This window comes from Helicoverpa armigera, chromosome 7 (assembly GCF_030705265.1).
Source record: "Helicoverpa armigera isolate CAAS_96S chromosome 7, ASM3070526v1, whole genome shotgun sequence".
NCBI lineage: Eukaryota > Metazoa > Arthropoda > Insecta > Lepidoptera > Noctuidae > Helicoverpa > Helicoverpa armigera.
The window spans coordinates 11,238,944-11,264,298 of NC_087126.1; the positions used below are offsets into that span (position 1 = coordinate 11,238,944).

The following is a 25,355-nucleotide window of genomic DNA, read 5'->3' on the forward strand; positions in this document are numbered from 1 at the left end:
AGTTTTGTATCACAAAAAGTTTCTTTGTCATTTTGAAAACCGTAAAAATCAAGGACATGCCTATTGATTTCCGTATTTAAAAACCGTTCGAAATGAATGAATTTTTGGTTACGCGAAACAATTCAGTGTTTAGTTTGTTTATGTCATTCATTCATTCATTGCCACAATTTTTAATGGGAAGAGCGAGCGTATTTAAAATTTCTACAAATAAGCGCTAAGTGTGTGAAAACTAAAATTGTGTTGATAATAGTTTCATTTGTTGGAACTTCAAATATTTACTTGTTTTATCTACAAAATGTTAACATAGTGTAAATAAATATAAAGCGATTAACCTATTTTCTTATGGTTTTCGCTGCCGGCCATTCCAGCCCCGATAGTTTGTTGTAGGGCAAAGTTTTAAAGTAAGTTTGTATTTATACAATTACATAATAAATTCCTTGCTTTTTAATTTCATTGTGTACCCGTTGCAAAGCTGCGGCGTTATGCTATTGTATTTTGCTTATGTGAAACGACCTTTAGTAACATCGTATTTAATAATTTTGACATAATTTTTCAGCTAGCTTTATAAGTAAGATGAATACAAGCCAGAGTTATAAAATGAAGGAGAATGCAACGGACCACGGCGACAGTAAAGCGAAATCCACACCGATTGGTAGGTGTTTGATTAAAATCTAATTGATTATAAAAATAATTACATATTGAAATAATGGCGTCCAGTTGTTTACTCGTAAAAGTCGTTATTATGTATTCTATTTTGTTGTCGGTAGGGAAATAAGTGTGGCTATACACACACTCTTTAGGAACTGATACACACACTCATATTTTGATATCCCACAGAACATTTAAGAATTGAATCCGAGAAATAATAATTTATGGTCATTAAACTTGCTCCCACACAACTATTGTGTTACCATACATACTGAGTGGTCACATCAATTCTTATCATGGCAAAGGTATAAGGTTTCTATCAGTCAAGTGCTCATACAGAGTTGAGGAAACTTGACTTTAACAGCCTCTGATCACCAATATGAAAACTCATATGTTTTCTAAAGAAGAGGCTTGTACCTTGAACTAGAAGATTTCGAGCCTAAGTTCATCATCATCATCACTTTCACTGACAATTTAACTACGTATATTTTTAAAACAACAGTTTAAAAATTGGATGTAAAATATCATGGTATTATTATCGGCAGAGATATTGAGCCCTGACCTTCACCTGCGCAGAAGCGATTTATTGGTTTATTGCCTTATGTGTACAGTGCGCAAAATGATCCCCACTCTTCCGCCGAGAGCTCAATATCCGTGCCGATAACTATATGTTAACGATTAACTGTATTTCCAGCCATGGTGGCACCAGAACTGAAACAGAATGCAGACGCAGACACAGAGATAACTAAGACATGTGCAGTTCTGGGGTGTGAAGACTTCAAGAATTTAGATGCTGAATCCTTTTTTAGGTAATTCAGATTAGAAAAGGCTTCAAAACTGGAATTTATTTACTTGTATGATTCGATCTATGAGTTTCCCAAACTGTATGAGATATATAATTTTTGTTATTTACAATCTATTAAATATTTAAATAAAACTTGTATTCAATTTGTGAGCAATTAATGAACTATGTCAAAATTTTATCTCTTGTAACCAATTACCAAAATTCAGTGCGACATAAGTTATCGCACTGAAAACTAATATTATAATGGTGAAAGTTTACTAAAAAGTTACTTCTTCACATACTGTTTGCATTTTGAACAAATTTTGGTGAAACTTAGCAATATAGCTTATTCACCTGTACATCATATAGGCTACTTTTTATCCGGGAAGTAGTTCCTACAGGATATGGGTGAACTGCTGCCAAAAGTTTTTGTTTAATAATAAAAACTTATGTTGTAGATTTCCTGAAGACTCCAGCCTGAGACAGATATGGACGGACCTGACAGGCCGTAACAACTGGACTCCAACAGACTTCTCCTACATCTGCATGCAACACTTCTCTATTGACTGTTTCAAATGCGACGAGGATGACCAAATGGTCCTCGTGGATAAGGCAGTACCATCGCTCAAATTACCAAGACATGTTTTAGAGGTGGGTAGTTCTTTTTTTGCTGATTTCTTTTATTTTTACACGCTTTTTTTTAAATGTTTTTTTTACTTGATCTGTTTCTGAGTAACACTTAAAAGCCACCTATATTGTTTGCTGAAAAGGATAACTAACCAGTTCTTGATGAAGTATGAATTACTAAGGTAACTTGAATGTTAAGTGTTACAAGTATTGTAGCATTTATATTCTTCACTTTATATACACTGTATTCAAAATTCATGTAAGAATAATTTACGTTTGTGTCAGGTTGAATACATAGATGAAGAAACTCTAGACAATGAAGAAGATGAAGATTACATGACCACCGATGAAGAAGAGGACAAAGCCAACAATATGTCCTTAGACCTCAACATACCTCAGTCAGAACTAGATAGTATTGAACTGCTCAAACTGTTCTCTGAAGTACAGAGACTGCAGAGACAAGCTGTCGGACTAAAAGACAAACTCAAATACAACATGAAAGTACACAACAGACAAAATAGATTCCTAAAGAGAATAAAAGAAATTATAGAGATGAAGAAAAAGGTTTTAAATCAGAAACGGAAGAAAAAATGCAGGATCTTACTATCATTGCAGGATAAAATAAAAGAGGATACAACAGGATTAGTCTTGGCTATGCCAATGCGGCAGACGGAAGACATGAAAAATTTCGCGCTTAGCATTTACAAGTATTCGCCGCAAGCATACATTTATATTAGGAACACGTTAAGGACAATGTTGCCAAGTACTGAAATTCTGGACTCTTGGATCACGGCGGGTTACCAGCCTAGAAACGTTTTAGCCAATAGCAACCTCATTAAAGTGGTAGCTGAACAAACAGAGACGCAACTGTCGTGTAAAGTTATGATAGGATAATAAGTGTAAATCACGGAAATATTGTTTTTTTAATAAACTAGGAATTTTTCCAGTTCTCAGTTGTTTTTATTGAAATGTAGTCTTTACCTTTCTTGCGCTTGCTTTCTGTGGAGCAATCTTATTTTCTATATTGTTTTATTACAAGCTGGGCGTAAACAATTATTGTTCTTAGATGATGCAAGTATAGATCCTTGCGGCACCCCCTTCATTCAATACCCTAATTTTTATTATTTGTTCTTTATCTTCTTCTTCCCTAGAGTTTTCTAGCTACTGGTAAGCGTATAACTTTTAATACATTCTTTGGCGACTTGAAAAGAGTAATAAACGTACCTCGCATAGCATGCGAACAATTTCAAAGGCATTCGAACAATTTCAAAGGCATTCGATAAGTCGATAGTGTGCGCGACAGTATTGATATTTAGACAGGTGCCTTTCATCTAAAAGTCCTATCAGTTGAAAATTATTCGCGCTTCAACAATTTAAATGAATTTAGATTTTCTCGATTTTCGTCCTTTGATCGGGGACTACTTTTCATTAGGATATCGTTAGTTCTTTGCGTGCTTTAAGCTGCTCGCTTTCCTTTCGGAACTTACAGCGATTCTTCTAAAGTGAGTGGATGCCACTAAGTGCATGAATACGTGGCATCTGTACGAAACTGGTTACTCTACTAGTCTACTAGCAATCGCTGGCTACTCGTCTCGCCACTCGCCAGTCTAGTAGAGTGCGCAGTTCGGGCGCTGTCCGCGAGGTGGAGCTGCCGTTAAACAGCCATTAGAAAGGGAAGGCGACGTCTGAGGCAAACAAGCGGCGTGTTCCGGCTCAGTGGCGAGATTCCCTCCGCGCGGCCGGTGGTACGGCGCGGTGTCACGCACGCGATCTTACGACGCGCGTCAAACCAAAATAAATACCCCATCTGTTCAAATATTGTGCAAGTTTTAGTATTGTTTCCCTAAAACGTACCTAAAAGGATGTGTGTGTTTTACGTTTCGCCATATGTTACAACGTAAGAGGCCCTAAGTTTCGTATTATTTTTGTGTTCGCAAAGTGCTCGAGTGGTTTTTGTTTCGTATTGTGAATGGATTTATAAACCCGATTATGAGGAAGGACGCCTCATAAGGTACGTTTTCTTAAAAAATATCAGTTCTATTTTGGTTATTTACGTTGTCTACGATTGGTTGGTTGTATTCCCGTGTGTTTTAGCTAAAACAAGGTGAATTGGACGTCTACATCGGCTAGAATCGGAGTCGCCAGTAACTGGACTTTCGCAATATTTATTCCTTATGCGTGTTTCCGAGCCTTAATCGTAAGGCCCAGCGCCATAAGAGCGGTGCCCGTACGCGCCTCACATACGTGTAATATTTTTAATGTTCACCATTATGCTGCTATAAGCAATTATAAATATAATAAAATGTTCATGTCACATTCAAATCATGTGTCTAATAAATTTCTCCTCGCTTTTTATGGCCTGGAAGTAATTTTCTACTTGTTACGCCAATTGAAAGTATCCGTTGCTGATTTCTTTTGTGTACATTTAATTACTGTATTGTGGTTTGAAGTTTTGTTTTTTTATGCAATAACTAATGTTATTTTGCGCTCAACTGGTTTTCAAGTGGTGAATATATCTTCACGCTAAGTAACTTCCGGGTAGTCAGCACGTACGGCTGTAATCTCGGCAGCTTCCTTCACTTGCATATCTAGGCCAGTGCGTTATACACTTTTGATGAAAGAAATGACGTTGGCAACAAAAGAACCAGATGTAGAAGGAATTGAATCCTAACAAATTGCCTTGAATTAAGATAAGCCGGTTGAAACGTTTCAGAACTCAATGTTATATTAAATTCCCCACAGCTTTCGATTCCTTAGATCTTCAAGTGTTCCCAATAAAGTTCAATTAATTTCTCCATTCCTTGTAAACCCTGCATGGGATTAAGTCTCCTTATTTCCTTCCTCACCGTGTTCTATCTACTACATCCATATCGAAAACACATGTGTCCCTTTGCACTTAATTAGGTTTTGGATGAATTCATTCCCAAAAATGACCAATCCGGTATGCTGAGATTTCGGAAACGACCATTTTCGTTTCTCAAGTTTATAAATAGGCGATTTATTTCTACGTAAAAATATGTAGGTGAAATCAAAAACCAGAATTCTAGGAAACATCCTATTTGGATGACGATATGAACGGAAATGTTTATTTGATTAAATATTATGTTTTGTGGGTTTAGATAACATGGATAGAAATGGACATTAAATAAGAACTGAACACAGAAAAAATAGCAGCTACCAAAAATGATCAACGAATAATTTTAGTCAGGTACGTATTTGATTGAGTGGAGTGAGTGAAGGATGGTCCTCCGTCATACTGGCTATCATTTTTAATTCCAGACTCGGTGTTGCTCGATTAGGAGACAAGTAGAATTACAGATAATTTACGATTGCAACGAACAAGTGAATCTAATTTGCCCAAAAAGGCCGCAACACCTAATATGGCTACGCGTTCTTTCGCGCTCACTTCCATAGACCAGCGTTGACGTAAAATGCGGTTATTTACTTGAAAATTTATCGTATGTACAGAAATAGTGTTGGGTTAGGTAATGGTACACAAATAGTATGGATTATTAAATCAATCGCCCACTGGATGCCTACAGTTAATCCTCTATCGAAAGATGAGTCATCCGAACTTGTTATAAGAAATATGGAAATTTTGCAACGTGATTTTGTTTTTACAGACGAAGAATGCATTATGAAGATCTAGATAATTTTAATTATATTAATTGATTTCAATACACGTGGATATACCTATGATTCACAGATGTAAGTATGCATTAAGAATTCAGTTTCAGATAGATACATATTCTATTCGTCCTGGATGTGTAGGTATTATAAAATACATATTGTATTTTTCTATCTACATTCTGCTAAAAACATGATAATGTAGTTTTATCAAATAAACTGGATGAAGTAACAACCGGAATTAGCGTATTAATGTCTAAAAATGGAGAGTAGAATTTTAATTTGAAATGCGTCATGGTCATGGGTGTTTCTCGTATCAACCATTATTACATAATACAACTTTTATATGTTGACGATGTCGCTCTTAGCACAGAACTTAATGGAATCGAGATACCTATTTTAGAAAAAATCTATCGATACACATGTTTATTTATGAAGATACAAAAGGTAGAAAACATTTATGTAACAAAGAAACTTTGTTTTCCCTATACAGTCCATCATCACTCGAACCACAGTACTTATAAAGAACAATCTTTACATTATTCCTGCAGTAACTACATCTATAAAACTTAGTTGCATTAAAGCGGAAAATGCGTGAAGTACCTACAACAAATATTACACCAACTAATTGATTAATTAATAGGTAGGTACGTCATTGATAACAATTAACGATTGATCAATCAACTACCGCATGCGCTTGCGACGCTGTTAATATTCGAAATTTGAAATCGCCGTGAGTTTGCGCAAGTACCACGTGCGGCCATTAACCGGTTTGAACTGGCCACTTGTTACGCGGATCGTCGTTTGAGGTATTATTTCGGTTTGGACAAATCTAGAAACGATTGGGTACTCTTGTTTTAGGACTTTATAATTGAGGAATAGGAGATCTGTGATAATACGGTAGTTTGTAAATATTTCTAATAAAATCTGGCTCAATATGAATGTGCATTCTCAGTCTTTGGTTTCTAAAGAACCTTTTGCAGGCTGATTCAAAAAGTGGATTAGCTACACAGAGAAGAACCGACAATGTCTATACTTTATTTACTTATTTGTATCTGCATTTATAACTTTCTTGTTGTTCCTATTTCCATTGATTACTTTAATTACTTTCCTATAACAGCTGCATTAGGCGATTGATAGTTTTGATCAGTCTTTGTCCAAGTAGCCAACTTTCACAATTAATGATGAGTGAACAGAATCTATCACACATTGGACCAGCCTTACGTATCCATCAGTTAACACTACTTAATTTACTAAAACAATGAATTGCATAACATTGTAAGACTAAGGTTTACTCAAAGGGTTTACTCGCAAGATTTCCGTATGAGTCTCACCTCACCAGGGAGATTGTGCTCAATTAGCATATAACGAGATCAGGATATGCAAAGTAATACAGATTCCTTGATCTTCTCGTGGGAATAAGCAAGCTTTAACAATAGAGATAATGCCTTTATCACCTAACTATATTATATTACATAGTGTATTCGTTGTGGTTTTAAATTCCTCAGGTTTTTTGAATGAATGTAAAAACTTAAGGCTTGCAGTAAAAAGTGTAATTAATTATGAAACTAGTAATTATGTCCATGTCGTAGATTATCAAGCGCTGTTATTAAACACGGTTGTGAATCTTCGCAATTTATGAATATTGTCTTTTTTAAATCTGAAAAACTTTGTTGTTTAAAATATCTGTACCTACATAGTAGAGGTAGTCATGTTATCTGTGTAGTATTCTTTTTTGCCCTGTTGTAGGTATGTAGGAAAGATAGATTTTCACGCCCATATTCACCTACTTACGCGATAGACGATACTAGAGTAGGTAGCATATGCTGACCTTTTAAAAGATCACTAAAAAGGTCAGTGGATGTCTTCCGAGGAGGTCAATTACGGTATAATGTCATTATTTCCGATTCGCGCCGAGGCCGATGGCGTAGCATCCATGTAGCTTCTAATAGAATAATGCAGTTGAGATATTCAGTCGCGTTGAATATTCAGACTGTAATTATGTTCCTGTTGGAATTGCAGATGCTGAAATATGTGACTGTGATACAGACAACCTAGATTAAGAGTGAGTTGCACGGGTTGCACCATTTAACTACAACGATAACCAAACTACAACAGTCGTGCAATTGCCGCCCATTTTGCAAATCGGCGATTTGACAGTTCACCGTGAGAGTGTTTGTAATTCTTTGGGTTCAGCACATGCCAATGCCAAGTTTTTCAGTTTCAAGATTAGCTCAAAACTGATTAGTTAAGCTGTACTATTTCGTAAGTTTTTGGATGTTCGTCTCGTTCGATATATTAAAGAGATTTGGATAATTGTAAAGATTGATTTAGCTATGCTTGTCAGACTGAAACAAATGAACCTCTTTTCTACTTAGTTTTAAATTGCGAACTAGTAGGCTAAAATAATTTAACACAAACCAGTCCTAAAAAATGCAGCATTTGCATCGCAATGAGACCGCGATTTCACTCGCGTTTCCACGTAGGCTCAACATCTGAATACCTATTTATTACCATCTTTCTAGGTCACCAGGACACGACTACTGTAATTTAGCTGTATCTCGTGTTAACGTAATGACAGACTTCAGCTGCGAATTAACTGTAGACTTGACAACGCTAAGGATTAGGTAACTATCTGAACATCTTAATTATTTGGGACCAAATCTAGGATTACCTAAACTGATTCCTTGCTTACATAATATCAAGACAATCAGTGTGTTTTTCCTGATTTGTCTTTTGTCTGATCCTTTAGTTATCCCAGGGGTGTTTTTTTTTTGTCAACGCCTGCTGAAAGAGTACTATTGATCGTGATTCACAAAGGGTTCCAGAAGTGGGTTTTAGAAACTGTGTCTCCCTAACTATGCACAGAGGTCATTCGATGATTTCGCAACTACCAAAAAAGCAAATTTATGTAAAGTGATACACCATATCGGATGCAAGCGAGCCAGAAGTTCGTCCTCCAAAGTTGTTGGTGCACTGCAGTAAGCCTGTGACTACAGCGTGTCCAGTAATTTAGCTAGCTACAGTTCTATACTAAGTTAGGACAAATTATGTGGTGTTAGCTGTGAACTATATTGGTGAATTTGGAAGGGTTCTGTTCTTAGAGGATCTGGTGGGAGTTGGTGATGTAAATAGTCATATAGAGTAGGTGTAATGTAGGTAGTCTCATTCGAAATCCTTTTGAAATTAAGTATGTTTTAGCTTATAAACCTGTTAATGTATCGTGGTTAATCATGTTGAATAAACCTACGCCTAATTTCTGCTTAATATTTCACAAACCTTTATAGTGTACAACTCCTACAAAAACCGATATAAATGTGCTTACTTATTAACAAATTACGTTACCAATTGAATTTGCAAGCTAAATTAACGTGTGTTACGAAATTATAATTATGTCCACAGACTAGCAACGTTCAATCTACGAAGTACACGTAGGTCAATCTAGATAGTCCGATAACTGCTGGCTAGGCGCATGTTATACTTAATTACTTTAGGCTGTGGCCCGCAGAAATTAAGTAGTTTGCACACAAAATTAACTGGGTACCTACTTATTTACGTGTGTCGTATTTGGTAGGGTCGGTGTTCAATTTGAAGTCAATTTGGTAGTCGTTTAAGGGATTTAGGACAGTGAGCACAGATTTAATTTGCGTACATGCCTAATATGGTAATCGGTACCTTCCTAACCAAAAATGTTTTGCATTTAGGTGCTAGAAAGACTGTTTCCTCCAAAATCAGGATCTCAAAGCATTTCCAAATAAGTAAGGCGTATATATTCCGACGTAAGTAAATCGATACATCGTTACGGCGCTATTTACAGGCTAAATAACGTTCCTCAGGGGTTTCTGGCTTCGTTCACGTGAAATTAAGATTTTGCCCTGTCCCAAAGGGAAAAGTTTTTTCCGGAGCCAACGATGGTCGAATGGAGAGCGTGGTTAAGGGATACTGGAATGTTTTTGCGAATAATTTGCGCCGAAAAGGAGCTGACTATTTGCTGGCGCGGTAACTGCAGGCTAATCGACGTTTAATGCTGATTATACTGCAGTTTTGTTGGCAATGGTTTAGAGATTAGGCTCGCTATTTGAGGGTTTATGACGGGATATGAAATTTGGTATGCAACAGCTTTCTTATTGGTATGAGTGTTATTGGATTTCAGGATTTTCTGTACTCGTCCTGAATTTTTATAAGGCAGTGGATTGTCTTCTGTTACATGGAAATGAAATTGATGCCTGTTAAATTGACGATTGTCAAAACGTTTAGTTTTTATTTCTTGTTAGATATGTATAGGACCTACTTTTGTGCCTAAGTACTCATTTCTTTTGTTCCAATGTTATTGTGATTCATATTATTTGGCCAATATATGGAATACGGAATACAAGACAAAACAAACGATACCCAAATAACCTCATTCGGGAGGCCTGATCCTGATCATATCTTTCGTACAACCTCATTTAACTTGGCCTCTTATCAACCGAAGATATAGCGAAGTTCAAGTCCAAATGTAATAAGTATTTATGTAACTGAGGCAGAATTACCATAAACATGTCTGGTATGGTTCAGTGGTTCCTTACAAAGCGTGTGTGCTGTGCCAAGTGTCTTGCAGGTCTGAGGAGGATTTATATTACTCGTATTAGTGGTAGTGCTTGATAAGAACAACGGCCATCTTGGATTTTGGCTTAAGCTCATTAAGTGGGGTTGCAAAATTGCAATAGGTTTGTGGACACCACAGTACCTACAGAAATGTACGGTGAACTACTCGTTTAATCGTATAATTGATTCCTGAAATTCAGAACTCCATAGCCGCATACTGCTAATTCACCAGCATTTATTTTTACAACTGTGTGCATTTATCCAAGCGTTTTCAGAATCTCGCCTATTTAACAGTTGTTGAAATCAGCAAAACAGCCTATTTATTCAAAAGCTTAAGAAAATACACCCGTATTAAAAATAAAAGATACTATTTCTAACCAAGAACCTCAGGTTAATTAAACATCAACCAACAATTACTCAGTAAGTTAATAAAAACAAAGGTGGCTGAAAATGAAAAATTGATTACGAAATCGTAGTGAAATGAGCGTTCAGTTTAACAATGGCGCAGACAGACAGGTGTTAGCTTTCAACTAGACTAATTAATCAATTCAGCTTATCGTCCATCGCTGGTATATTGCTCAGTTATTGTGCAGCTTTCGAGCTTAATTTAACAATCATTTTTGTAACATTTCACAATAGCAGTCGGATTTTTTGAAGGACTAAAGTGTTGTACAATTTTAATACGAGATTTTAAATGAGGTTGTTTATTTCAGCGCTTTTTCTGTAAAACGACTTACATTCTTCGTAGGTAGGTATGTGAATTTTGGAATTGTAAATGAATGCGTGTGAGGCGGTCAAAGGATACCTTTATTAAGACTAGTAGTCCTATCACGCGATCACACGTACCCAGACAAAAAATAGCTACTGTTCATTCAGCTCTGATATTATAGCTTCCTATCAAACCTTTCCTCTTTAAATATTAGTATAGATCAACAGTTATCTTAGGAAACGAAAAACAGCTGTTGCAAATCTACATTACACACAATTTATTCAAATCCTAAAGATCGTTATGCTACAACTTAAAATATTTCAACCGGATTGCAAAATCGGACTTGAATTGTTCAGAAACGGTAAGAGCAGATGCTGTTCTGACAGTCAGAAGCTTACCAAAGTGCACATTCAGAAACAGGTGGGACGCATAGGGAATGCTATAAAAGATTTTTGTGTGTTGCAAGTTTTTCAAAGGAAAGTTTTCCTAGAAAATGCGGTTGGTATTTGTAACTCAGTTTTTCTTTTAGTTTATATTATCATTAAGCGTTGTATGGCTCAATATTGTTTGTTAGCCATAGATTAGTATGTAGGTATAGATAGAGGAAATAAATATTTTGTGCGTCCATTTTGTTGTAAACTTGTCTAATAGCGAGGGACAAAAAGTTAAAAAGGGAGTGCTTTTTTATCATATAACATCAAAGAAGTAGTTTCCTTAATGTGTTTCCTGTTAACTTTTATTTTATTTTGTTGCTCTTTTTTGTACTTCGCCAGTTACATTGATCCGAACTCCTGACCTATTTACCCATTTCGAGTGACATCGATACTTCCGATTTGTCTTAAAACGACGTTAATTTTCCTTATTTATGCCCATCTGAACAATATTTGCATCACAAATTGCTGTAATGGCGCGTGCACTAGTTAGGGGCAGTTAAAACTGGCGCCCACCGGTTTGGGCCGGTTACGGCTAGTAATTAGTTTGTAAATCAGTGCATAGCCCCATGCTTCAGGCCGCTACCTTCGTAGATGGGCTATCAATTAAGATATTAACTAGTTACCACAAACTACTACAACGTTACGCCAGCATTAATAAACGTTTAGGTTATCGTTTTGGCGCGAAACGCAAGCTTGCAAAAAGTTTGCGTATAAGGAGGGTACACTTATGAATATTGGAGCAGATGGTAATTTTTATGCTGATATGAGAATATGAGAAAAAAAAGCGCAAGTAAATGTTGATTCTCACGTTACATGCATTAGCAAATTAATAAATAGGTAAATATGGAAATGAGTCGATAAAAAAGTCTTGACGCAGCAGATGTTTATTTTCGACATGCAAAAAGACGTATTAGGTAAATAATAAATAAATCATTCGACATTATGTTTATTTTCCACCTACATTTAAACTATACTGAATTTTATGCTACAAATATTGCGCAATAGCATTTAAACTGTCTCCCATTTCACCTAGTTAACTATTGTCATTCTAACCACCTATATTTTTATCTCAACACTTAATCTCGTCAATCACCAGCTAGTTTTAAAGCTTAACTTGATGATAAATTACAATGATAATCGTAGAACAATGATGTGAGAGAATAAACAGCATAATTACAGAATTGCAGAATATTGTAGTTTATGCAATAAGAGTATCTAACAAACTACAAACTTTTAGTCGGCCGATAGTTGATTTGAGATAAATCAGAATTAAGGTGAATGGAAATACACACACACATTGCAAAGATCAGATTTTAGCCGGTATCAGACTTCCTAAAAACTTTGATTGGAATCAAGAAATTTAATCCAAAAATTAGATTCGATTTCGGAAGATTCCATTTCAATTGGAATTTTATGTAGGTATACAATTTTATAATTTTCTATTTTTATATTTTACTAGCTGATCCCGCGAACTTCGTATCGTTTAAACCTTCCCTGGACCTCTACAAACATTTTAAAACCAAAATAAGCCAAATCGGTCCAGCCATTCTCGAGTTTTAGTGAGACTAACGAACAGCAATTCATTTTTATATATAAGAAGAAGATGTATCAACGGTTCTTCAAACCATACATATAGAATTGTGTTGCTGGGGAGTTTGTTGCGCCACCTCTTCTTTCCAGCAAAAACACATAGGAAGTGGTGAATGGCGGACGTAAATTTGACCTCCAAAAAGTGCTGATGTTCAGGTTTCTTTGAAAATATTTTTTTAAAGATATTATAAAAAAAAGTCGACCAGGTCAACTGTCGGCCGACTGTTTAGTCTCTAGTGTGTTGCTCTAAGTGGTTGAAAGTAAATGACAGTAAGAGTGTTTCGCGGAGAGAGTGGCTTATGTAATGTTCTAGTCAAGCAGCTGTTTGTATTCTTTAGGTTAAGTTCAGGAAGTTAACTGGCAGCACAATGGCACTGTTAATTACTGTTTTATATTGGGAAATTGGCGTGTAATTGTGTTTTTCTTAGACCGGGTAAACAATTTTTGCTGTTGGAAATTTTGATTTAGATTTTAATGTCATGTAGCAGATTTATTGAAAAAATAACTTAGGTAGTAGCTATTTAGTAATCTGTGACTTGAACTAGTAAACAATTAAGTTATTATTTGGATAAAAAATATCTAAAGGAAGGAGTCCCTACTCTACCAAAAACTATTAAGTACAATCTTTTCCCATGTCGAGAAGGCGTTAAACACACCTATAGAATATGAGCTATTTCTGCCCAAAAAAACATTATGTTAACATATCGACATGGGTACCTACACGTACTGTGTGTTGTAGCTACGAAAGGACAAAGATGATTTGACCTTATGATACATATGTGTTATTTAATAGCTAAGTACATAAATATTTCGCTGTCAAATAACTTGATATACTACGGAATACCTACGCTATTATTAGAGGGAAAAGTTTCGTCGCTAAGTAATGGAGTAGTGGATTGAGTCTAGAAGTTTCAGTAATTGAGTCTATCGGTATTAGAAGGTCATGTTATTTCCAAGTGTTAGACAATAGGCTATGTTTTTGGGGATTTAGTTAGAGTTTTACATACCTTTATATTACATCTGGAAGTTTGCTAAATAATTTAATCATAGCTTCACTATTGCAAAGTAGGATCAATGTCTCCTCTTTAGTTGCAGTTTCGATAGATACCTTTTTGGGAGGGAAAGAAATGCTGAGGAAAGATTTTCTTGATGCAGTGCGAAAGGTAGAAGAATACTACAAATAAATAGCAATAAGGAAACGCGCAATAAAAGGAATTTATTGGATAACTGTTGCAATTCAAGCAATTCGCGCCACAAAGGGTTCCAATCGCAGCCGATCACCGATCTAACCACAAGGAACACACACTCGATAGTTTTCGCAAATTACATCTCGCAAGACGTTACACTTCCCGCCAATAAATCTACCCACCCCAGCATTGAATTAATGGCTGACTTACTTACACTGGAGGCCAATAAAAGGTTAACGCTGTTACGACGCCTGTCTCTGGTATAAATATTAAATGTGCAGACATAATCTCTTTACGTTGTCGAGTTAGGTGACAGAAATATTGAAAGGGTTTTTTAGAGAGCTTGCAGTTAAAATTGTATCCCACCCAAAACAAAAATGTGAAAGACTGCCAAGTTCGATAATATGGGAATGCTTCGCCTATAAAAGAAGTGAGATCTGAATAAGTACCAAGTTCCATACACATACCTCAGTTAAAAATAGTTACTTTTTAATGATGTTACTTGGCAAGTTTTCATACACCTTGTTATAAACCTACTAAACGCAATGAATCAAGTATTTAATTTTCTATTAAAACTTGCCAAGTAATCATCATTAAAAGTAACTATTTTAACTGAGGTATGTGTATGGAACTTGGTACTTATTCAGATCTCACTTCTTTATAGGCGAAGCATTCCCATATTATCGAACTTGGCAGTCTTCACATTTTGTTTTGGGTGGGATTTCATTTATTTTTGTAAGGTTGTTTATTTTATTTTTTCTTATGATGAAGTTAGTTAAAGAAATGTCTCATTTATACTATCTTTTAGATTTTTAATATGCACTATGTTTCTTACAAAGAAATGAACTAGATTAACTATGACTAGATTTACCAACTGACTGACATGACATGTTATCATATATTATGTTCGTGGATCAAAGTTACACATTCGTTATTTTCGAAAGTGATTCACACTTGGCCGTTTTCAGAGTTTTACTTTACTTTGACTAAATACAAACCTTTGTACCATTCGAAGATATATTATATAAATATAGATAAATTTAGTTCGTTTTAGTTCCTTAGGGGTATAAATTTACACCGGGTATAAAACACCTTCATTATTTTGAAACCGACTCACACTTGGCCATTTTCAGATTTTTCCCTTTACTTTGACATAAAGACCTACCTCCATGCCAAATTTCAAGTCAATACGACCATTGGAAGTGGTCTAGGTTTTTGATGAGTGAGTCAGTGAATCAGTGAATCAGTCAGTGAGTGTATAGTAAAAATAGCGATTTTCTGACGTCAATATCTCAAGACCTACAATAGGTATATTAATGAAATTTTGTATTTTAGATAAGTGAGGCGGTCTCAACAGATACTAGAAATTTGATATGCGTAAATAAAATAGATTTTGAGTTACAGGGGGGTCGAATTTGGCCCGAAATGGTTCGTGTAATATAACCCACGGCCGGTGTGTCGCCTTTTTTGCTCGAACTTGGCGGACACACTGCCGTGTGTCTAGATTATAGAAAAAATACTGTAATGATATTATTTTTTGCGGTTTCTTTCAGTTACGCATAGCTAAATCAGCAAGCGCTTTATAGATGGATACCTATGTAAATCTATGCTTTCGTTCGTCAAGTGTGTGCGTTGTAATAAATAATGTTTTTTTGTTATTATTGAGAAGTCCAATCAGACTTTACAAACGAATCCAATTTGTAAAATGGTTTCACAGAAATTCGAATGAAAGATAGTAAATAAGTTGCAACAGAAAAAGGAATATTGCATATGTAAGTCTTCTTCCATTAAAACTGCACCAAAAGTATCTTAAATAAAGTTTTATTCTCTCAGAATCACAACATAACAATCAACACTTGTTTTAATTTCTTACAACTTTCTTAAACTTTTTAACAAACAAAACTTCCATTCTTTTCTCACTTTGACAGTTCGACCTCCCGCCTTTTGTCAGTGTTGCTAGTCATTAATATTAAAATCAACAGATATTCTATGTCGATGCTAACAGCTCGGCCATCCTAATTAGGGTGTGTCCTCACACCATCTTAGAGTATCAATATACTTAGTACAAACAAATAGGAACCAAATTATCAAGTAGAGTAGCATAACAAAAATTATATAACTTCCAAACATAAAAAAATTAAATACAGTACACTTCAGCCTAACTGAAGATCTTAAATTTAATAAGAATAGGTAAGCAGGTACTGAAGTATCAAGTCGAGCAACATAACATGAGGTAATTTTAAAACATAAACATAGAACAAAATAATTATAATAATAAAAAGAGTTCACAGCATACTTAAGTCTCACTACAAGCTTTCTTTAACTATCTATAAATTACAATAGTCAGTCTTTATAATACGGTACACAGGAATGATCACAAATAACATAACAAAAATGCTCGGCCATCCTAGTCAGGGTGTGTCCTCACACCAAGGTTAATCAATAATGCAATTGAGCCTCTCATGGGGATATTTCTCTCTTATATCAGTTAAGCATTAAAATAAGAATAACATAAATTCAAGTTAATAACACAAAATAATAAAAAGAAACAAAACAAAATGAACAAACTTCTATTCCCTAGGGACATTCATTCACAATTAACATCACTGACGCTCGCATCCCATACCGACATTGAATCGCAATCTGCGATCTATGTCTAGTATAGTCTGATGCGATCTGCGTCGCCTGTTTGGTATGCACTAACACACATGACCCTAGAGTCAGTCATGATCTGTGTCATCTGTACAAATATCTTCACAACAGGACCTCAGAAGCTCACAACCTACACTAGTGTAGTCTGTCATGATCTGCTTCTAGTATCCCAACAAGCTCACAACCTACACTAGTGTAGTCTGTCATGATCTGCTTCTAGTATCCCAACAAGCTCACAACCTACACTAGTGTAGTCTGTCATGATCTGCTTCTAGTATCCCAACAAGCTCACAACCTACACTAGTGTAGTCTGTCATGATCTGCTTCTAGTATCCCAACAAGCTCACAACCTACACTAGTGTAGTCTGTCATGATCTGCTTCTAGTATCCCAACAAGCTCACAACCTACACTAGTGTAGTCTGTCATGATCTGCTTCTAGTATCCCAACAAGCTCACAACCTACACTAGTGTAGTCTGTCATGATCTGCTTCTAGTATCCCAACAAGCTCACAACCTACACTAGTGTAGTCTGTCATGATCTGCTTCTAGTATCCCAACAAGCTCACAACCTACACTAGTGTAGTCTGTCATGATCTGCTTCTAGTATCCCAACAAGCTCACAACCTACACTAGTGTAGTCTGTCATGATCTGCTTCTAGTATCCCAACAAGCTCACAACCTACACTAGTGTAGTCTGTCATGATCTGCTTCTAGTATCCCAACAAGCTCACAACCTACACTAGTGTAGTCTGTCATGATCTGCTTCTAGTATCCCAACAAGCTCACAACCTACACTAGTGTAGTCTGTCATGATCTGCTTCTAGTATCCCAACAAGCTCACAACCTACACTAGTGTAGTCTGTCATGATCTGCTTCTAGTATCCCAACAAGCTCACAACCTACACTAGTGTAGTCTGTCATGATCTGCTTCTAGTATCCCAACAAGCTCACAACCTACACTAGTGTAGTCTGTCATGATCTGCTTCTAGTATCCCAACAAGCTCACAACCTACACTAGTGTAGTCTGTCATGATCTGCTTCTAGTATCCCAACAAGCTCACAACCTACACTAGTGTAGTCTGTCATGATCTGCTTCTAGTATCCCAACAAGCTCACAACCTACACTAGTGTAGTCTGTCATGATCTGCTTCTAGTATCCCAACAAGCTCACAACCTACACTAGTGTAGTCTGTCATGATCTGCTTCTAGTATCCCAACAAGCTCACAACCTACACTAGTGTAGTCTGTCATGATCTGCTTCTAGTATCCCAACAAGCTCACAACCTACACTAGTGTAGTCTGTCATGATCTGCTTCTAGTATCCCAACAAGCTCACAACCTACACTAGTGTAGTCTGTCATGATCTGCTTCTAGTATCCCAACAAGCTCACAACCTACACTAGTGTAGTCTGTCATGATCTGCTTCTAGTATCCCAACAAGCTCACAACCTACACTAGTGTAGTCTGTCATGATCTGCTTCATCATCATCAAATAAGCACTAACTCTGGTATTCAATATATAATTTTACATCATCTTACTACTACACTAATTTTAATTTTAACATTCTTTAATTCTAACAGTCAATCCATATCACTCTTGTCGTTCCCATCGCTGTCGTTTTCGCTATCCAAGGATTTAAAATTCAACCACGGGTGTATTTTATCAATAGATACTACGTTTTCGTACCTTTTACCTTTCTTTCTTGTAATGGGAGTATCTTCAACCAAAATCTATCAAATATTTTAACAATTTTATAAGGTCCGTGAAATTTAGCTATCAGTTTCTTCGATTTCCCGATCCTATCTTTATCAAATGTAGTTCTTTCTAATCTAACAAGATCACCCTCATTGTATTTTGTAGCTAACTTTCTATGCTTATCGTATCGATCTTTAGCTAATTTCTGTGCATTTCCAATTTTACGTAGAGATTCATTTCTTAGATCTGTCAATTCCTCACCGCTAATTCGATCCACAGTTGTATTAATTACATCGCCTAATATATTCTCAGATACGGTTTTAACGTTGTAACCAAACAATAATTCAGATGGGCTTTTACCAGTACTTTTATTAATTGATGTGTTTAATCCTAACTGAACCTCACTAACATATTCATCCCAGGTGTTATCATTTTTATCATGACACTTTGCACTAAGAGCGTCTGAAATAGTTCTATTGAATCTTTCAACTTGGCCGTTCGCTCGCGGAGTTGCGACAGCATTTAATATGTGTTTAATACTACTATCTTTTACAAAAGTTTTAAATTTGGAGCTAGTAAAACACGTCCCCCTGTCTGTAATTAATCGAGTGGGTGCTCCAAAATAGCTAAAATAATCCTTTAAGACTCTAATGGCAGTAGCAGTCTTTGTGTCTCTGACAGGTCTTATACTGATAAATTTTGTAAAAGCGTCTATGATTACCAAAAGGTACATGTTGCATCTCCGCGAACGAACGAATGGACCTAGGTGGTCGGCATGCAACGTGTGAAACGGTATGTCCGGTTTTGGAATCGGATGAAGTTGTCCTTCTTTAGGTCCTCCGGGTGCCTTATGATACGCACATTCTAAGCAAGCTTTAACATACTTTTTTGTGAATCTTCGCATTTTAGGGAACCAAAATGAACCCTTCAGTCTATTTAGCGTCTTATCATAACTAAAATGACCCACATCGTCGTGGTTCATCTTTAGTAATTGCCACCTAACCGATCTCGGGACTACCCAACGTAATCCACCATCTACTATTCTATAAACATAATTACATTTCAGTTGGTAATTTTTATGAACGTCAACTATAAATGTTGTGTCTTTACTGGCTAAAATTTCCTTAATTCTTTTAACTTCTTCATCATCACTTTGAACTGTAGCTATCCAGTCTTGTGCTTCTACAGCGAGTACATCAATAACGTGTATAGAGTCAAGGGTAGTTCGTCAACAGGAGCACGACTGAGTGCATCAACGTGCGACATTCTTGAGCCTGCCCTGTATTCTATTTCACAGTCGTACTCCTGGAGTTGCACCCACCACCGACCTATTCTAGGGATGAGGTCTCTTTTTGTCATAGTAGTTCGGAGCGCATTGCAGTCAGTCACTATTTTGAATTTTAATCCTAAAAGATACACACGAAATCTGTTTAGCGATGCTATGACAGCTAGGGTCTCTAAATCAAAGGAGTGAAGCTTTTGCTCATCAGCCGATGTTTTGCGGCTGTAATATGCTACGGGTTAATTATTCCTTCTTTGTTACGCTGCATTAGGATGCCTGCAATACCATGTTTTGACGCATCTGTGTGTAGCTCAGTTTCTAACTTGGGATCATATAGTGCGAGTAATGGTCTCGACCAATTTACGTTTTAGAGTCTCAAACGCTGTCACTTGTTCGTCTGACCATTTCCATGTAATCCGTTTTCTTAACAAATCGGTTAGCGGACGTGCAATCAGGGAGAAATCCTTTACAAAACGTCGAAAAAAACTGGCTAAACCTATGAAACGTCTAACGTCATGGACATTGTTTGGAGTCGGGAAGTTTGTTACTGCAGTTATTTTGCGGGAACCGGGTCTTATGCCCAATCCGCTTACCTCAAAGCCTAAGAAATCAATCTGTGTATAAAGAAGAAGCATTTTTCTAATTTTAGAGTGAGATTAGCATCACGGATAATACTCAAAACTTCATCTAATCTTTTAAACCTTCATTAAACGTGTGTGCTGGGATTAAAATATCATCCATGTAAACAAGGGCATAATCTTTTTAGCTAGTATTTTGTCATTGTCCTTTGAAAGACTGATGGTGCATTAGCTAAACCGAATGGCATTCTCTTGAACTGATATTGGCCATCCGGCGTAACAAATGCCGTCTTATCTTGGGAACCCTCCCAACAGCTAATTGGTAGTAGCCTGATGCTAAATCTAAGCTAATGAACAAAGAATGACCAGCTAATCGATCTAGTTGATCATCAATCAGTGGAAGGGAAAATGCTCCTTTTAGTTTTTCTATTCAGTGCTCGATAGTCAATACAAAGTCTTTTGTCACCTGTTTTCTTCTTAACTAAAAGGACTGGGCTAGCATATGCCGAATTGATTCACAAATAATGTCTGCAAGCATTTCCTGAACCATGGATTTTACTAATCTCTCCGGTAAGATAATCTATATGGTCTGTATACAACAGGTGTTGTATCAATCAATTCAATTTCCATTTTTCAATGTTGGTATAACCTAAATCCATCATATTGCAAGAAAAACATTGGCTGTACTTTTGTAAGATATTTTTAAGTTGAAATATTTCTTCATTGGATAATTTGTTGTCATAGTTTATTGAATTACTAATATTTGTATCACTAAAATCTAATAAATTTACATCTAATATAGAATCTGTGAGTAAGGCACGTGTTATTAATGACCCAAGTTTTAACGATAAATTATTATTTGATAGGTTTTGTATCAATAATGCGCTGACTCCATTCACTACGTTGTATTCACCAGGCATAAGATAGTATTCTTTACCATCATACCCACGTAGAGAGCCGTTAACATTTATTGTGCCTGAATAACTAACATCACTTTTTACCTTTATCACATATGTCTCCTTTGGAGGAATCAAAATATCATTTAAAAGAATAAGTCTTAATTTTGTTGGTACGGCTCGTCTAAAAATCAAAGCATCAGTGGTTTTAGTTATGGTTATGCCTGGAGATTCAGTAAAACTATGGCCAATTAATATGTCATACTTAATAACATTATTCTCAACAATATAACTGTCAACTGATTGCATAATACCCTGAATTTCAATATTAATAGTTACTTTACCGAGTGGTAAAACAACATGATTGCCAATGCCACGCATTGTAGGTAATGGTTGTTCTGAAGACCAATGGATACCTAATTTCTCTGCAGCACTATGACGTAACAAGGTGCACTGGCTACCCAAATCAACATACCCTTGTAAAGGCTGACCATTTATTTTTAAATTAATATGATATTTATCATTTTCATTCATATTTGTAGATAATGCCATAACTGACTTTTCATTTTCTTTTTTTTGATGCATCTTTACAAACATTAGCTAAATGTCCAAGTCTATTGCAATTACTACACTTAATTTCTTTTTTTTGACAGTTATAACTATAATGGCCGGTTTCATTACAATTAAAACATGTTATAGATTTGGTCCTTTCATAAGGTTTTGTGTTCCTTGATATGTTATGTGATATGTTATTTGGTATGTTATTATTGTTCCTTTTATCAAAGTTGTTCCTTGTTTTAAAATGTAACTCTCGAGATTGCTGTTTAATTGATTGGAAATATTTCAAAACTTGTTCCGGTTCTTCACATTTTGTTGCTTTAGCACCTAATCTTATACTGCGGTCTTCTATTCCGTATAGTAGGCAATCTACTGCCCTTTTACCTTTTATGTCACATCTATTAAGGAGGTTGATTTTTTCATAGAAATATAATTCTAAAGATTCGTTAAATTTAACCCTTTTTGACAACATTTCGTTAAGGAGTTCTGCATAATCATCAGTGGACGGGAATGACTCCCTTAATTTATATTTCCATTCGGTCCACGAAAACGACATCGATGGGAGACTCTGATACCATGTCCGGGATACACCACTAAGTTTAGGAAGAGCATAATGAATTATCTGATCATCTCCCCATTTATACAATTGAGCACATTCTTCCACTTTATTAAGCCACATCTCAATAGTTTGGCCTTTAGACATGGGATCAAACTCTGGTATCACATTGCCTAACATGGGGAACTTATTTCCTTCGGAACGACTACTAGATATTGATTTAATCAATTCAGTTAGCAAAAATGTAGTGTCTTTAAAATTGGAACGACTCACTTTGTTATCTTCTGGTGACATACTCTGGTGACGACGTGTGCGGTCACGATGTCGTAGTCTCGAACTACGCTGGCAGCGCGAACTCGAACGGCTATGAGACGTACGTCGCGACGAATCCGTAAGACGGCTGCTCAATGACCTCGATCGGCCATGAGTCCTTCCTGGTGTCAAGTCTGCACGACGATCTCGACCGACTCCGATGCCTCGAACTCGAACGACGTCTAAACTTCCGAGACGTACGACGGCCCTTTTCTCCTTTGTTCTGTACTCCATCCCTTCTTTCATCCGAAACATGTTTTGATTTCGTATGATGGCGTCTCTTACTCGTTTCTGTTTTACGATCCGCGTTTTTTGAGTGTCGACGGCGACGTTTACGTGATGTATTTTTGCGACTACTTTGCATATAATCACTGACGCCCTCCATAATGTAGTTCACGATGCATAAACAATGTTCTCACACTAATATATAGTTTCGCTAGTGCTAGAAAACTTTTTCTCAGGATGAGAATAATGCGGAAATAATTAGCAAAGGTCTTATACCACTTCTGAAACTGTAAGTCTTCTTCCATTAAAACTGCACCAAAAGTATCTTAAATAAAGTTTTATTCTCTCAGAATCACAACATAACAATCAACACTTGTTTTAATTTCTTACAACTTTCTTAAACTTTTTAACAAACAAAACTTCCATTCTTTTCTCACTTTGACAGTTCGACCTCCCGCCTTTTGTCAGTGTTGCTAGTCATTAATATTAAAATCAACAGATATTCTATGTCGATGCTAACACATAAAACATGAAATTCATTTAATATTTACAGTGATACAGAAATTATTTATTCTTTTCAGATTCGATGATATTTTATGAATATTCTGAAAACTTTACATTCTGGGAAAGCATAATTACGATACTGATTGCCAATTATAAAAATATTCGTTTTAGTATTAATAGTTTCTGATAAATTCTCTGTAGGTCTCAATTTATCATTTAGGTTTCACAAACCCGTATTTACTTACAAATAAGTCATAAACTAAATTCAAATATTTTAAATTAATTAATAGCTCCAGCTGAAGTTAGTTTGACAGCTGTCAACCAACTGTCACAAAATGGCGGGAAGTCACATAAATTGATAAGTAATTTCACAAGAAATAGGTTGGTGGCCTCGGAAATGAATACCTACCCTTTATAAATACAAATAAAATTATAACAACAGGGAATTAATAATATTTCAGCGGAAACTTTTCGTTTCCATCGTTTATTTCGCAGTTAAATGTCTGAAACAGTCGGGACTTGTCCAAGTTCAGTAATTGGTTCCGCAGCTACCGTTACAACCAACATTTAGTTTAGGGATGGCCAACGTTTTCAAGGATAGTTTTGGGACCCGGTTCTGATGGAACTCATAAATTGTGGGTCTGAACTCATAAATTGACCTATAGATGAATATCAATATTCAGTTTTACCATATTTGTGTGTGAAGAATAAAATTACAAGACTAATTTAACTAATTAATGACAGTCTCCAATTGATACATAGTTTGTTTTTTCAGATCCTGCTTAGATGCAAGGAGTAGATAAGTAACTGGGAGAAAAAAAAAACAAAGCTAGACATTATTCAGGACCCTCAGACTTACCAGTGACCTACCCAAAACTTTGAGCCTTTTAAAATTTTAATAATAAATATTTCTGTACTTATTTCTACTGGTGGACCACCCCTAACTAAAACTCTTATTATCTGTCGGCGGAATTGAAAAATGGAAGTCCTACCAACCGAGTGCGTAATTTTGTGCTGGGAACTATAATATCTTGCTTGTTGTGTCCCAGAAGACTAAATAACTGCATATGTAGGTATGTAAAGTCAATATTCTTGCTTCCTTTCTGAAGCTTTGTACCAATGATAGGTCATTGATAGGACCATGCTGATCCTGTCAAATGCAAACATTATATTAATGATTGATTCGTCTTTGAAAATAATTTGAACCATTTAAAATTAAGTCTTTGTCGATATCCCAAAATAGAGGATTTATAAAGAAGTTTAAGTTAAAGAAAAGGTCCGATTGTACGAGCAATATCAACGTAGATCAACTAAGTAAGCAAATACTTCCCAACTAGTAAGTAAATAAAGCTATTTAAAGAATAATGACGCTTTAAATAGTATCGGGGGATCAGCCACCTGTGTGCTCAGATCACTATTATTAGGACGCCTACAGACGACCATGACAGGAGCAAAACAAATCCCTTTTAGGTTATGTTTGGAGTATTACCGGATGATGACGTCATTATCCGTCTCGTTTTCGTCCGTCCGGCTGTTTCCAATATTCTATCTATCTATTGATTAGGTTACTAGAGATAGAATTTTGATACTAGCCTCGTAAAAATTGCTTGATCTTTAACAAAAGATAGATAGAATATCGGGAAAGGACGTTACACTTACCTACTTCCTAATCTTTGTAGGAAATAGAACCGTTCTTGTGAAGACTTCATCTAAGAATGAATGGTTTCTAGTCCATTGTTGAGTTTCGCGCTGCAGCAGTTTTAGGTACCTGCCAAGTTTACATTTTTGTTATTCATGAATTTTTTTTGGGTTACAGTACCTAGCCGTTGTAAACAGTGTAGCCAGAATCTAGGATCATGAAGATTCGGATAACGATTCTTTATTGTAATAATTCGAAATTTA

At 36.0% G+C, this 25,355-nt stretch overlaps 3 protein-coding genes across 3 annotated transcripts in view; 2 read left to right on the forward strand and 1 right to left on the reverse strand.

Annotated features, from left to right (window-relative positions):
* Positions 1–131: 131 nt before the first annotated feature.
* Positions 132–3,008, forward strand: LOC135117109 (THAP domain-containing protein 1-like). The gene is made up of 5 exons (XM_064035548.1): positions 132–401; positions 557–652; positions 1,343–1,457; positions 1,891–2,083; positions 2,345–3,008. The coding sequence occupies exons 2-5, from the start codon at positions 574–576 to the stop codon at positions 2,951–2,953; spliced, it is 996 nt and encodes a 331-aa protein (XP_063891618.1). The 5' UTR covers positions 132–401; positions 557–573; the 3' UTR covers positions 2,954–3,008.
* A 750-nt stretch (positions 3,009–3,758) lies between these two features.
* The window catches only part of LOC135117079 (uncharacterized), a 187,612-nt gene continuing 166,015 nt past the window's right edge, over positions 3,759–25,355 (forward strand). The window contains exon 1 of the mRNA XM_064035476.1: positions 3,759–4,070. The gene's annotated coding sequence lies outside the window, so the exon portion shown is untranslated. The remainder of the gene's footprint in view (positions 4,071–25,355) is intronic.
* On the reverse strand, positions 21,047–23,469 carry LOC135117172 (uncharacterized). Its single transcript, XM_064035670.1, has one exon. It carries the CDS (start codon positions 22,977–22,979, stop codon positions 21,861–21,863), a length of 1,119 nt encoding a protein of 372 aa, XP_063891740.1. The 5' UTR covers positions 22,980–23,469; the 3' UTR covers positions 21,047–21,860.

Bases quoted from the DNA above. Each gene is read 5' to 3' on its own strand.
- LOC135117109 (XM_064035548.1), top strand. From the start codon at position 574: ATGAATACAAGCCAGAGTTATAAAATGAAGGAGAATGCAACGGACCAC. The intron at 653-1,342 runs GTAGGTGTTTGA...CTGTATTTCCAG, and splicing joins AGCGAAATCCACACCGATTG to CCATGGTGGCACCAGAACTG. The intron at 1,458-1,890 runs GTAATTCAGATT...CTTATGTTGTAG, and splicing joins GATGCTGAATCCTTTTTTAG to ATTTCCTGAAGACTCCAGCC.
- LOC135117172 (XM_064035670.1), bottom strand. From the start codon at position 22,979: ATGTTTCGGATGAAAGAAGGGATGGAGTACAGAACAAAGGAGAAAAGG.